Source organism: Kogia breviceps, chromosome 4 (genome assembly GCF_026419965.1).
Source record: "Kogia breviceps isolate mKogBre1 chromosome 4, mKogBre1 haplotype 1, whole genome shotgun sequence".
NCBI classification, from domain to species: domain Eukaryota; kingdom Metazoa; phylum Chordata; class Mammalia; order Artiodactyla; family Physeteridae; genus Kogia; species Kogia breviceps.
The window spans coordinates 165696252-165711450 of NC_081313.1; the positions used below are offsets into that span (position 1 = coordinate 165696252).

At 45.4% G+C, this 15199-nt stretch overlaps 1 protein-coding gene across 1 annotated transcript in view; it reads left to right on the forward strand.

The window, feature by feature from the left end:
- Positions 1 to 15199, forward strand: part of DOCK2 (dedicator of cytokinesis 2) — a 420075-nt gene that overhangs the window by 50440 nt on the left and 354436 nt on the right. Inside the window, exons 11-17 of the mRNA XM_059061186.2 lie at positions 2019 to 2094; positions 4105 to 4181; positions 4767 to 4892; positions 6121 to 6245; positions 11668 to 11766; positions 13468 to 13540; positions 13653 to 13756. Coding sequence (XP_058917169.1) covers positions 2019 to 2094; positions 4105 to 4181; positions 4767 to 4892; positions 6121 to 6245; positions 11668 to 11766; positions 13468 to 13540; positions 13653 to 13756 — 680 coding nt within the window. The remainder of the gene's footprint in view (positions 1 to 2018; positions 2095 to 4104; positions 4182 to 4766; positions 4893 to 6120; positions 6246 to 11667; positions 11767 to 13467; positions 13541 to 13652; positions 13757 to 15199) is intronic.

A 15199-nucleotide genomic window follows, 5' to 3' on the forward strand; every position in this document is an offset into this window, starting at 1 on the left:
AGTGTTGCAGGTTTCTCACTTCAGGACACCCTGATCTTCTGTTATCACAAACCAGCTGGCTGTCCAGTGAGTCCCCGGCACTGCTCGCAAAGTGGCGAAGCGGAAGAAGTTAGCTTATACTGAGCCAGCTGGTGTTTCAACTTAGCATTACTGCTAGCTAGCTAGCTAGGCGATCTTGGACAAGCATATTTTCCCCAGGGCCTTAGTTTCATTATCTGCAAAATGTGGGACTTGGGCCTGGTTGATCCATAACTTGGTCTAAATTCTCTGATTCTATATGAGGGACACTTTTGGCATCATAATGTCCCTGTTAAGGCAGTGAGGGTCCTTCAGCCTTACTGCAAAGTGTGTCTTTGTCTCCAAGTGTAGCTGGTTCTCTCTCTTGGTTTCAGGTGACAGCAGTCTGGTGTAACTGAAAGGTTTAGGAATAGATTGCTTCAGGCATAGCTGGATGCAGGAACTCAAGTGAATTTACAGTGTGAAAAACTCTGGAGCCAGAGGGAGATGGTTCTACCCAAATCATGTTCTGTTCATCAGAGAGAATGGATGCTGGTCAGGTTCAAATAACAGTTTCCCCTCCTTCTCTCAGTTCCCTAACTCCTCTCTTGAGCTAGATGCAATCACTAGTTGATTATTACCCAAGCAGTTTTAATGGCTCCCTGACTGGGGCCTGGAGTGTGTGAGGAATTTCATGCTACTAGGGTTTTGGCTCTATTTGGCTATAGCATGTTTCAGTGCTCCTCCCCCTGCCCCCATTTCTATCATCCCTGCTCTAGTGCAGGAGTTCTTTACCTTGGTTTTGTTTTTGTTTTTTAAAATCCCCCCGCCCTTTTTTAAAACATCTTTATTGGAGTATAACTGCTTTACAATGGTATGTTCGTTACTGCTTTACAACAAAATGAATCAGTTGTACATATACATATGTTCCCATATCTCTTCCCTCTTGCGTCTCCCTCCCTCCCACCCCTCTAGGTGGTCACAAACCACCTAGCTGATCTCCCTGTGCCATGCGGCTGCTTCCCACTAGCTATCCACCCTACCTTTGGTAGTGTATGTATGTCCATGCCACTCTCTCACCTCGTCACAGCTTACCCTTCCCCCTCCCCATATCCTCAAGTCCATACTCCAGTAGGTCCGTGTTTTATTCCCTTCCTACCCCTAGGCTCTTCATAACATTTTTTTTCTTAGATTCCATATATATGTGTTAGCATACGGTATTTGTTTTTCTCCTTCTGACTTACTTCACTCCGTATGACAGACTCTAGGTCCATCCACCTCACTACAAATAACTCAATTTTGTTTCTTTTTATGGCTGAGTAATGTTCCGTTGTATACATATGCCACATCTTCTTTATCCATTCATCTGTTGATGGATGTTTAGGTTGCTTCCATGTCCTGGCTGTTGTAAATAGAGCTGCGATGAACATTTTGGTACATGACTCTTGTTGAATTATGGTTTTCTCAGGGTATATGCCCAGTAGTGGGATTGCTGGGTCGTATGTTTACCTTGGTTTTTTATGGACCTTCAGTGGCTGATTTAAGGAGAAGTTACAGAGGAGCTAGGATGCCTCTGGAAATGCAGGGTTCAAGGATCCACAGATAACGTGTCTATGCATATGAGCATGTTTACGAAAAGAGGGTGAATAAGTCTTCAGATCCCACAGGGAGTCACCATGCTTGGGTTTTGTCAGCACAGTAAACATCCAATACAAATATGTCAGATCCAAACCTAATTAATTCCATAAGCACGGCTCTGACTCTTTCCTTTTGGCCTCTGCCAAGCCCTGGGTTCTTGGATGCTTCCCTGACTGTTGACCTCCCAGCCCGGTTTGCCCAGAGGCGTTTGCCAGTTGTTGCCTGTGATGAATCCTTGCTGTCTGTATATTGTCTCATGCTGGCTTGCTTGCCTTTTTAGGCTTTCCTATCCCAGCCTCCTGCCCTACAAGCTCATCCCATTGTTACCCTTTCCTGGGAGCAAGAGGGCTTAAACCATTAATTCATTTCTCTTTTCCTTCTAGTTATGGATATAACAGACATCATCAAGGGGAAAGCAGAGAGTGATGAAGAAAAGCAGCACTTCATCCCTTTTCACCCGTGAGAGATTTCCCATTTCTTTCCATTATCTGAAACCACGTCCTTTCTGATTGAGGGCCACACAAAAGCAGGGTGAACTGATTCCCTGAGTTGATGATAGCCCAGGTGGGACCTCCCAGGAGGAGGGCAGGTTGAGAATGATGGTCTCAGTGCTGAGGCATTCAAAACCAAGCAGCTTATACAAAGAACTATTAAAAATCAGCCATAAGAAAATAACGCAATTTAAAAATGGGCCAAAGACCTTAACAGACACCTTACCAAAGTAGATATACAAATGGCAAATAAGCACATGAAAAGATGTTCCGCATCAAATGTCATCAGGGAAATGCAAATTAAAACAACAGTGAGGGGCTTCCCTGGTGGCGCAGTGGTTGAGAATCTGCCTGCCAATGCAGGGGTCATGGGTTTGAGCCCCGGTCCGGGAAGATCCCACATGCCGCAGAGCGGCTGGGCCCGTGAGCCATGGCCGCTGAGCCTGCGTGTCCGGAGCCTGTGCTCCGCAACGGGAGAGGCCACGACAGTGAGAGGCCCGCGTAAGACAAAAAAAAAAAAAAAAAAAAAAACAGTGAGATAACTACTACATACCCATCAGAGTGGCCAATATCCAGAACACTAACAACAGCAAAATACTGGTGAGGATGTGGAGCAACAGATATTCTTATACATTGCTGGTGGGAGTGCAAAATGGTACAGCTACTTTGGAAGCCAGTTTGTTGGTTTCTTATAAAATTAAACATACTCTTACCATATGATCCAGCAATCATGCTTCTTGGTATTTACTCAAAGAAGTTGAAAATATGTCCACACAAAAACCTGCACACAAATGTTTATAGCAGCTTTATTCATAATCGCCCAAACTTGGAAGCAACCAAGATGTCCTTCAGTAGGTGAATGGATAAATAAACGGTGGTGCATTCAGGACAATGGAATACCATTCGGCACTAAGAAGAAATGAGCTATTAAGCCACGAAAAGACATGGAGGAACCTTAAATGTATATTACAAGTGAAAGAAGCCAACCTGAGAAGGCTACGTACTGTGTGATTTCAACTCTAACATTCTGGAAAAGACAAAACTATGGAGACAACAAAGAGATGAGTAGTTATCAGGAGTGTAGGAGGGATGGACATATGTTATTATATATTTGTCCCAACCTACTGAATGTACACCACCAAGATTGAATCCTTAGATAAACTGTGAATTTGGAGTGAAAAAAGAAAACCAGCCAGCTTCTCACCTATTCGTTCGTCAGGTGTTATTTATTCAACGGACTTTGACTGAAGGCTGGCAGAGGGCCAGGCGTTGTGCCAGGCGTGGGGGGATGAGGTGGGGAACAAGGTCGACGTGGCCCTGTCTTCCTGAAGCTTATGTTTAGATGCAGAATTAAATGAACAAAAGATTAAGTACGACAGGGACCATTAAGCTGTGAAGCAGCAACGTATCAGGAGCATATAACAGGAAATCAGAACCTAATTCTTGCGGGTAGAAAGATCCGTGACTTTAGAGGAGGGTAGTGAGGAGGTTGAATATCCTTTCCTTGACCTAAAACAAGTTTGAGAAAGCAGGACCCCCGGTTTGAGAACTGTGTCCTCGTTTGTCTAAGGAGGATGGTGTTTTGTTACAGATAATGAGGTCAGTGACTCTAAGTCATGTGATTAGGACTTAGCATGAGTCCTTTTCCACCTTTCCAGCTAAAGCCTTTTCCACCTTGCTGAGCAGATATTCATTTTGAGGGCTTGAGAATCCTTCCTTTTTAAGAGTCTTCCTAGGAATAAAAATGGCCTCTACTTGTAACATTGGTACTCCCCAAATTTCAGAACCATGTTGTTTTGTGAAAAAGAGAGATGTGCTTCTTGATGGCAGGTGCACTCTCTGAGCTGACATGGGCAGGCTCACTTTTCACCTAAGGTGTATGGAGGGGTTGGGCAGCTTTCTGGAGCTCCTGGAACCACAAGTTAGGGAGCCCATGAGGGTCCCGTGCAAGTATTTTGTGCTCTCTTTTCCTTTCTAGGGTGACAGCTGAGAATGACTTCCTGCACAGCCTTCTGGGCAAAGTCACAGCCTCCAAAGGAGACAGCGGAGGGCAAGGTAGAGTGCCAACAGGCCAAGTGGGCTGGGCCTGACTTCAGCCTGAGATCGCTTGATTCTGTGGCAAACAGATAACTCCTAAACCCTGGGGAACATAGCCTTCCCTCCAAACTGACCATTGTGAAGAATGGGGGAGTGTGATCTACAGAGCTGGAAATCTCTAAATGGGAAGCAGAAGGAGGCATGTCCTAGTGCCTGAAGGAAGAAGGGAATTGGTATAGCCTATCTCCTATGTGTCAGGCACTGTAAAGTGTTTCCTGGTTCAATTTCATCCTTCCCACGGTCCTTTGAGATAGATGGTATCAAACCCACTTTACGAAGTCTGGGTTTAGAGGGGTGCAATGATTTGACGGAAGCTGACCCTGCTAGAAGTAACCTGTGGGATTTAAGTTGGAGGTGTCTTGCTCCAGGGCCCCTCTGCATCCTGCCTTGCATCCTCCCCTGGGGCTGGGTCACTGCATCTGTGGCTGCTTGTCTCTGCTTCCATGGTCTCCTTCAGAGAGAGACCAAGGGGAGAGATGGTGGGAGGGCAAGGCTGAGGGAACACCTTGAAGTTGACTCTTCACCATGAGTGTTCCCTTCCAGGCCTCTGGGTGACCATGAAGATGCTTGTGGGTGACATCATTCAGATCCGCAAGGACTACCCACACCTGGTGGACAGGACCACCGTGGTGGCCAGGAAGCTGGGCTTCCCGGAGATCATCATGCCAGGTTCTTCTTCCCCCTGGGCGGGGCTGGGGGTGGTCTAACTAGTGTGATCCATTTTCTTTTTAAAGCGTCAGCTACTTCTTTTCTACTGCTTTTCTCTACTTCTCTCTCTGAGGGTAACCACTGAAAACAATTGTTGTGTATCCAAAAATCTTCTATGCAGTCACATAATAAACACAAACACATAAATATACACACATGCACCCACCCCCCCCACAAATGGGAATCCCACTTCACATACTTTATATACCGTTACTTATTATACTTTACATAGCGTTCTGCAGCTCACTTCTCACTTAATAATTTATCATGGACATCCTTTCCACTTTACTACACGTGGAATAATTTCACTCCTTCTGGGGTGAATACTGACATTCTCTTAAATTACTAAGCTATTTTTTTTTTATTACCAAAAGAGTCCACGCTCATTGTAAAATGTCCAAATGGCATGAAAAGATTTAACGTGAAACCTTAAAAGCTCTCTCAAATCTTTGTCTCCAGAAGTAACCACGATACGTATTTTCCAAATGTGTATGTAATAAAAGAAAGTAAATGGGACTGCATGATAACACTCTTTTGAAACTTCCCTCTTTGCCTTAAGCTTGAGTCTAGGACTTGTGTCCATAACCATTCTCGCTGACTTACCCCTTCTTTCCACAGTTGCATGGTGGTCCACTGGTGTTGTAATTTATCTATGCCTGCTTTACTGAGACATCAATCCCTGTGCATTCCCCTGTAGGGTTTTCAGCTCTCACCCCCCCATTCCTGGAGACCCTCCACACCTCGTCCCTCACCCCATCCGTGTTCCTCGGACACAGATAGAAAGTCATTCTGTCTGCTTCTGCACAGTAAGAGATCTGCGGAGAGAACCATCTGTGGTGGTTATTCATGCCCTAAATTCAATCCAATTGGAGTTTGCCTTTGCCTTCCCAGAAGGTGTCACTAGAGGATGAAAATTAAATGATTTTTAATGGAGAAAAAAAATACGGCCAGTCGTGACCATCCTACCTCCCTTTTTGCAACTAATTTCCTACTGTTCCTCCATCCTCTTGTTACCTACTGCTCCAGCCTCCCTGATGAAGTAAAAATGCTTTTCCAAATCGTTCTGATTTTAACTTCATTAACAGACAAGGTGTGGCAATTCTACCAGCTTCCCGACTCCCCACGCCCTCTAGTCAGTGCCTCTCCTGCTACACAGACTCCAACTGTTGTCTCTCTCCCTGTGCCACAGGGGACGTCAGGAACGACATCTACATCACTCTCTTACAAGGTGACTTTGACAAGTACAACAAGACCACTCAGAGGAATGTGGAAGTGATCATGTGTGTGTGCGCGGAGGATGGCAAAACGCTTCCTGTAAGGGACCCTGCTGTTGCTCTGGGTGACAGGGCTCCCCTAGGGTGCCTCTGTTCATAAAGATTTTCTTTTCCCGTTCCCAATCCGATCCTGCTCTCTAAATGCCAGGTGCCTGCAGGGTGGTGTTGAGGAAGGTGATCTACACCTTTAGAGCTTGGCTGGCACAGTAGCCCGTAATAAGACCTGGTGTTCTTTCTTTACACCAAAGCAGTTGGCTTTTCAGTGTCTGTCCCTTTCCTTTCATGACCTCTTCTTCTTTTTTTTTTTGCTTAGCACCTCAGTTTATAGGTTAGCTTTTCACAGTTAAAATGTTCTCATCGAGGGCTTCCCTGGTGGCGCAGTGGTTGAGAGTCCTCCTGCCGATGCAGGGGACGTGGGTTCGTGCCCCAGTCGGGGAGGATCCCACATGCGGCGGAGCGGCTGGGCCCGTGAGCCATGGCCGCTGAGCCTGCACGCCCGGAGCCTGTGCTCCGCAACGGGAGAGGCCACAACAGTGAGAGGCCCACGTACCACAAAAAAAAAAAAAAAAAAAAAAGTTCTCATTGAAACCTGAGCTGGTTTATTCAGGCAAAATCCCATGGCAAGAAAAAGGATCAATACAGAGCCTTGGGCTGGTGTGAAGACTCAGGATGTCCTCAAAACAGACATTCCCAACACTTAATCTAACTCCCTAGCACTCACCCAGACATTCTGGTGGAAAGCCTTATCTGTAAATTGGCCTCCAGAGGGCCAGCAGAGTGAATTCAAGAATGCAAAGCATATTGCTATATTTATACAGCATATGTCCTGTACAATATTTGTCATGTGTGTTTACATTTATTTACTTATATTTCCTTTAAGGTTGTCAGCAGTTGTGTCCAGTGTGTGGGAGGATTTTGCTTCTCAATTTCTCCTTTCAGAGTACTTAGCTGAAAATAAAATCAGCTCTCAGCAGAAGTTGCAGCGTGGGCAGATATTCCTCTTAGGCCGCAGTAGGTGATCAGATAGCACAGGAGGGTAGGGGTGTGAATATTGATAGATCTTCTGCTTTAGCCCGGGGGCCTGGAGCTCAGGCAGATTTTGCTACCCTCTACCTACAAATAACTAGCATTCACAGAGGCATTGCTACATGCCAGGCACTGTGATAAGTATGATGCATTACTGTTATTTCCCCCATTTTTACAGAAGGGGAAACTAAACCTTTGTCAAGTGAAACAACTTTCCCAGTGTCATAAAGTTAGTATATGGCAGAGATGGGGTTTGATTTCAGGCTCCAGTTCCTCTTATTAAACACTTCACTCTAATGCCTGTACATTAAAAAAGTCCTCCAGTTTCTTTCTCATTTAAAAAATGAGGCTAATAACCACTCCCATCAAATTCTGGGAAGATTCATAATTATTTTTTAAATTTAAAGAAATCATCGCAATTACCTTTTTTTTTTGTTCGAAAAGACTGGTCCCATTAATTAATATCTAGTTGAGCAAAATCCAAGGATTTAACTTAATCCTCTTTTTGTTGGATTTTGAAACTTTTCTGAAAAATAAAATAAGTAAGAAACACTTTGCTCAAAGAAACACAAAGGAAGAGCAGAGGGTTTTTATCTGAAAGGGAAATTGGGTTTCACAAACGTATAGACCACGCTTTGAAGTCATTTTTATCCAACTACCTGTTGGAGAACTTTTTAACCTCAGCCTCATTTTTTAAAACACTGATGTGCTTGCCTTCGATGTTTCCGAAGGACAAATTAGAAGGAACGGTTAATGGGAAAGCAGACCTCTTATCTCGTTTCTGAACCGTTTGTACTTCCGACTCTGCCATCCTTTCGTGTCACACCCAACCAGGCTGAACAGACGCACTTATCAAAGATGAATATATAGGCAGGAATTTGGGGGCAGAAATGGAGAGGTAACTGTGGGGCACAGCGAAAATTTTCAGTTTCATCTATGAGGGAAGTTAGGGGGAGTTCAGTTGACTGACTTGAAAATTGCTAAGGAAGCCTGTGGGAGGCTTTTCTTTCTCTACTTGCAGAAATAAATATTACTGCCTAATTAAGTGTCAGGCAGCACACTTAAGCGTTCCTGTTTGATGTTGGTGGGAACAGTCCCCTTTAGGGGTATCGATTTCTCCTCCTGCTCCTAGGAAGAGCAGGGTCAGAGGATAGAGTAGGTCAGACTTGTCCTTGGCTCACTTTGGGGTCTCAACGACCTTGCTCAGGAGAACCCATAGCAGAGAAGCTAATAGGCTGGGCTCTGAGATCAAACTGACAGCAGTCAAATCCCACCCTCCTCTCCTGTTAGCTGTGTGATCTTGGGCAAGTTTACATGTCTATAAAAGAGAAATAATAATCTCTTCCTTGTGGGGTTGCTGTTCATACAAAATGGTAGGTGTAAGGCACCTGGTATGTAGTAAATACTCAGCAACAGGAAGGAGGAGGTAACATTTAGGAAAAGCAGACCAACTGAAGGTTGAAGCCCTGGAAAGGATCTGAGGGAGTCAAACAGACAATCCAGCGGGGATACCTAAAGCAAGTTCAAGAAGTAAAAATGCTCAGATGCCGGGCTGAGAAACCTCTGCTCTTCTGAGACCAGGCAGTTTACAGGGCTGGAGGTAGGGCATGGGGGGCAGTGTTGTGTAGTGGTTAAGACATGACCTCTGGGGCCAGGCATCCAGGCCGAAAGCCCAGCTCAGCCCGGATTAGCAGGATGACCTGGAGCAAATTACATAATCTCTCTACGCCTAGGAGACTGTCTGAAAATGAGACCAGCAGTGGCACCTTACTCTTGTGAATACCAACTGAGGTAATTGACATAACAGGTGTTCATTGAAGTTCACTATTACCAGAAAGGTAGAGCCGTCACAGGCTTGATTACTGCCTCGTGGACAGTAACTGGCATCTTCCCACGATAAGACCGACCTTGTCAGCCTAAAGCACTTTCTGGCTCTCGAAACGCATTCACACCCTTGGTGTCATTTATTCCTCAGATGATTCCTACGAGTTAAACAAGACCTGTGTTTGGAGCCTGATGTTTCCTCCTGCTGAAGTGTGTCCACCAAGGCCAAGTCGGCATTAAAGTTTCCAGGCTTCCTTCTACTGACCTGAAGCCAATTGGGGGCTCTCTTTGTTAACGGGGAGCCATGGGGGTGGGCAATGGGGAAAATTACTGAATAGGTTCAGTAATCTGTGCATGGAGACATGCACAGATCTATATTTTCCTGAAAACCGGCCCCGTCCCTGGTCACAATGCTCTTTCTACACACCCAGCGACATTCAGTTTTATCTCTGAAGTGTTGAGAGGGAGGGAGCTGTCTTAGGTCTTTCTCAGAATAATACTGAGTCTGTTTTCTCCAGCTTTAGGCAATCAAAAATTTTCATCATCAAGATAGTTTTGTGGGATTCAGCTGCGTGCTGTACAGCAGCTTTACTTTCACCAGAGATACATGTGTATTTTCAGTTTTTATAAGCTATGTGGGATTTAGCTGAGCTACAGAAATGCTAAGCCCATCATTGCCACTAGATATAAATCTTAGGAGGCTGGAAGGCATCTAGGTTGTTGTTACAGAGGGAACACTGGGCAAAGAGTTAGAGGGTCTGAGATGTAGTCCGGGCATTGGTACCTTTTGGGACAAGTGACGTAACCTCTCAGGGTCTCGGTTTACTCCGTTTTGAAATGGGGATAATGACAGTAATCACGAGAGGTGGTTGTGAGGATTGAATTAAGTGAGGCAGTTCGTGTAAAGGGCTTAGCATAATGCGGGGCACAAAGCACTCTCTAAATGGTTAGGACAACTTTGGAAGCATGTTTTTAGTTCAGCACCTCAAGAAGTTCCGAAAGGCTCCATACCATTGAAAATTAAGAGAGTTGTATGTCTTCCCTCATTTGCAGTTCCCTGGTTGTCCTTGTTTTTTCAGAGATAAGTTTTGAAAGGATGCTGTAGCCTTATTTTCAAATGGGTTTGATCTGGCCATATGTAGCATCAGTCAGTATTGAAACTGAACTCGTTTTTTCCCTATAGCTCAGAAGTACAGAGGGACAGAATTATCCTTCCCACAGCTTAGCTTGCTTTCCCTGGGGCCCAGAGTGGCCAGCTTTGGTCCTTCAGCCTGGTGGGGAATCCACTGGAGAGTCTGATGGAATCTAGTGAGAGTCATATGGATTCTCTCACCATAAAAGTGCCCAGAGGCACACAGTTTTGTAGTTTGGGGGCTTGGGGCTGCAAAACCAATCCTCATGTCCCTAGATCTTTGAAGACTTGAGGTTGAAATCTCTTGTTCTGGTATAAAAACCGAACTTAGGCCCCTTCTGAGTGACCCTACCTTAGATCTTCTTTTGGGGCCAAACAACTGGAATGAACACAGAGACAGAATTAGGGGTTGGCATACTCTATTGCAAGGTAATTCCTTGTTACTCTGAGGGTGATTTTTTAAGAATAAATACCCTATGTATGTATGCTTGCTCTGTGCTCACTCTCTCTCAGAAAGTCCTTCGTGTGCTCAAAGCCAACTTGGAACCTTTCTTCAAGATCTTCAACTACCTCCAAGAAATATTCCCCGAGTCTTCAGGGGACACTGAAGTGTCCTTTCTCTGTGCTCCGTAGTATTATACAGTCAGCCCTCTGTACCTGCAGGTTCTGCATCTGCACAAGTTTGACTGTACTATACTGTTTACACTGTTTTATATAAGGGACGTGAGCATCTGTGGATTTTTTTTTTAAAATCAGTGGTGGGGAAGGGAGGGCCCTGGAACCAAGCCCCCTGTGGATACCAAGGGACAACTGGATACATATATCTGTCATCACTTCACATTGCCTAGTGATTTGTCTGCTCATATAATGATTCCTACACCACACTGTGAGCCCTCACTCATGTCAGGTTTACTCTCTGACTCATGCCCATATCCCAGTGCTTAGCATGGGCCTGGTACCTGGAAGATGCTCCCTAACTTTGGGCTCCTTTAGCCCCCTCTACCCATGTGTCTGTCTGAAACCCAAGCTCCCTCCCCTTGCCCAGCTCCCGCCAGCATCTGGGTCTGTTAGCATCAGAAATCCATCAGAACGGGCTGCTGCTTGGCTGATCTGAGCCTGTTTGGTAACTTTGTGCAATTCAGATGTAAGAAACAAATAGAATTAATAAGACTGGCAGCGCACATCAACTCCAAGGCTGGTTACCATTGACAATAGGACAACAAAACGTCAGCTCCTACAGTGCTCCAGTGGTTTCCAGAATACAAGTAATAGCATTTCTATAGTTAAGCAGCTGTCGCTCCCAGGGCCGGGCACATTCATGTATAAATCCGTAACGTAGAAGGGTACCTGGCAGAAGGCTTAAAGAAGGCAGGCTTATCCCAGGCCCTGTGGCCAGCCTTGGCCTCGGGACCAAAATTGCCCAAGCATAGAAAATGGCAATTCTATAGTGTTTAATCTCTTTTCATTTTTCTTGGGTCAGAATGCGATTTGCGTGGGAGCTGGGGACAAACCTATGAATGAATATCGGTCCGTCGTGTACTATCAAGTCAAACAGCCACGGTGGATGGAAACAGTCAAGGTAATAATAATAATGATGATGATGATGATGATAGTTGGGGGACCCTAAGCCTCCCCAAGATCTGAAACAGTAGCCTAGCATGTGTCTGGTGGTGTGTCAGGCAGTGGAAATAGTGGCCCAGTGGGCGACTGCCCGTTTCTCTCGATGACCCTTCCCCGGCCCAGCAGCTGGCCACCATGGCATTGTCAGATGCTCTTGTGTACTGTGCCCAAGCCATCCAGTTGTGTCGTTCTACTCAGCGGTGAGGAGTGACAGAGCTTGGGAGCAAATGTGAGGCTGTAAAACGCTATTTAATGCCTGGTAGATACCCTGTTGGGAGGGTACCTCAGATGGAAGTGGCATTAACCACAAATATTTGCATTACCAGATTGTCACGCTAAAGCAGAAGGGAATATCATGCGTTGGAAGTGGGGTTTGGAATTAATTCAGTGGACAGTGAAGCTTGATCACAGCTTCAAATGTCTCTGCCTTGTAATTAATAGCCGTCTTTACTCACTCTGTGCTCTGAACCCAAACTGAAGATATTCATAAGACTTCCCTTTCAGAGGTAGCTCTTCAAACCTCAGTGGTTCTTGCCTTGTTCACCTATATTCCTGTTTTCCTCAGTGGGTCTCCCTGTACTCACTCTCTTAAAAGTGATGACCTACCCAACTTTGGGGTCAGAGAGCTGTTGGACCAGGTTGTTTTCTCTTCTCTCTGCTCTCTTGTACCCCAGTTACATCTCTTTGCTAGCCCTCATCACATGGTGATAATTATGCGTTGCCCTGTGTGGGCCATGAGCTCTTTGAGTGAGACTCTGCCTTACGTCAGCATGGCCAATGCGTCACATGACTGTAGCTTATAGTATCGATTCAATATGCAGTGAAAGAATGAATTGGACAACAGCTGCCCATGTGACTCTCAGTTCTTGTGCTGAGACACACAAAACAAGTGGTGGACCTCTTTGGGCTCGAATTTCATTTTCTGGAGCAGAAAGCATTCACAGAAAATCTGAGTGGTTTTCTCACAGGTAGCTAAGCTTCTCTGTCTGGGCCTGAATTGTATAATACAGGGATTGCTTTGGGGCTTTGGGAGGTGGGATAGTCCAGAGACAGGCCAAAAGCGCCTCAGTCAAGGGTACAGCAGACCACTCACTGGACGGTGAAACTGGGTGACCAAGGGGTGATTGTCTTGGCCCAGTGTCCTTGGGGGAAAAACCAAAGATGGGAATGAGGCCTAGGATTTTCCCGAATATGATTGGATTCAAGCATTTTAATTAATTTACATAAATGACAGTCCCCCAGCAAGACCCTAATAGGCACTGTTAAAATTTTCTAAGCCCTGCTGCGACTGCCCAAACTCCTGGAGTGTATAGGGAAAACGTGCACCGTGCAGTTTGCAGTGCATTAAATCCTGCGCTAAAGTTATGTGACTTTTATATCAATTGGGGGAGATTCATTTTCCCTCACTGTAATTTACAGATCTCTTTTCATTGGCTGGGAATGCAATTTGCCAAATGGATTACATTCGGTACTTTATTTTCTCTTCATAGCCAGTTCTTATGTAATGTATTTACAGTTCATGGGGCTTGATGGCTGGGTAATAAATCAGCACGCAGCACTCTTAAGTCAAATAGTCAGGCTGCCCTTTGCGGGGGTCAGGGTGGAGTGGGGAGGGCCCTTGAACTCATTGTCTCTTGAGCTCTGGTTTCTGCCTACTGAGGTGGCTGTCCCTATTGAAGACATGCAGAGGATCCACCTGCGATTCATGTTTCGACATCGCTCATCCCAGGAATGTGAGTACCCAACCAAATGGCATCTCTGCAAAGCCCCTAAGGGGAGAGGGGTGGGATCATTGGGTGGCCCAAGTATCATTTTTTTCCCTGACCTCAGCAGTGCTCTTTTCAGCTAAGGATAAAGGAGAAAAGAACTTTGCCACGTCCTATGTGAAGTTGATGAAGGAAGATGGGACCACTCTGCATGACGGATGCCACGACTTGGTTGTCCTAAAGGTACCATGAGCTGGGATTAATTCTGCAGTGGGGAGCATGCAGGGGAGGTGAAGGGGAGATGGCAGGATGGCTTGGTAATTAAGAGCAGGGACCCCAGAGTCACACACATAGGGGCTTCCCAGCTGTGAGGCCTTGGATAAAGTCTTAACTTCTCTGGGCCTCCATGTCCTCACCTGTGGCCCTCAGTGAGTAATTGTGAGGGTTATATGAGTCAGTGCATGTAAACATGACATTGATGGGTACATGGAATTCTCAGTCAGTGGAAGGTTATTGTTACATACAGAGTGGGCTTTGACTCTGTTAAGACACCTGTGGGACGTACAGAAGACCAGCAAGAAATATTTGAGAGATTCCTCACTAGTAGCTAATGGAAAAAATGTCACAAGTTAGGGTCCCGATCCTGCTGTTGACTAAATTGGAGTCATCCCACATATCTTGCGGGGTCTCAGTTTCCTTTTCCTTAAGGGGTGGTGGCCGTGTTTATGATCATAAGATGACCCACGCAAAAGGACCATGTAAAAGAGTATAGATGGCAGCTGCTGTTATTTTTATGTCATGAGACTTGCACTGTTCTCTAGAAGTGGGGAAGTATTTTCCTGATCTTACGTGCATGCTTTCCCACAACCACTCCTGTGACAGTGGTGTGTCTCTAGCTAGCCCCTGGCTGGAGGCAAAGGGTATGGCTGTGAAATAGGGCAAGCCTAAGTGGTCAGCACAGAGGTCAAACCCTTGCCCTTGACTTTCTCAGCATTGGAGGTTGGAGTTGCCCTTTGCCTGTGGTCTGCATGGCAAACACAGCCTCATCAAAGCTTCATAACATGGTACTCTTCTCTGAGTCTCCTTGGCTTTTCCAGAACACCCCTTTTCCTTTTGTACAGGCTCTGTTTTCTCATTTTTGACGCATCAAGGTAGTTCTTAGTTTAAAAGATTGTGAACTCATTGGGGGCAGAGTTCCAGCTGCAGTCAGTTTTCAATTTAGTCACCCTCCTTAAGCCTCAGTTTCCTCATCTGTAAACTGTAAAGATGATAACAGTATCCACAACAATAACAACTGTTGTGAGGCTTAAATGACATGAACTAAGGCACATAAAGCACTTAGTGCAGCATCTAGTGCAGAGTAAGGGCTCAGTAAATGCTGACTGCTGTAATGCCTACCTCTAGTCCTTCATTTCAGCATGCCAAGGGACTTATGTGTCTGTCATTTTACTAAGTGTTCTATATGCATTATGCCATCTAGTCTGCTCCACATTTCTAGAAGTAGGTAATATGATTAATTCTCAGTTTAATCATGAGGAGAACGAGACACAGAGAGACCAAGGAATGTATACCAAATGACACAGGCATGTGAATGGTGGAAGAGGGTCTCAATACCATCACTTTCAGAATCTAGTGCCTTTGCTGTTAACTTCTTCTTTAAGCTGATTTTGTATCCTGCTGGTGGGC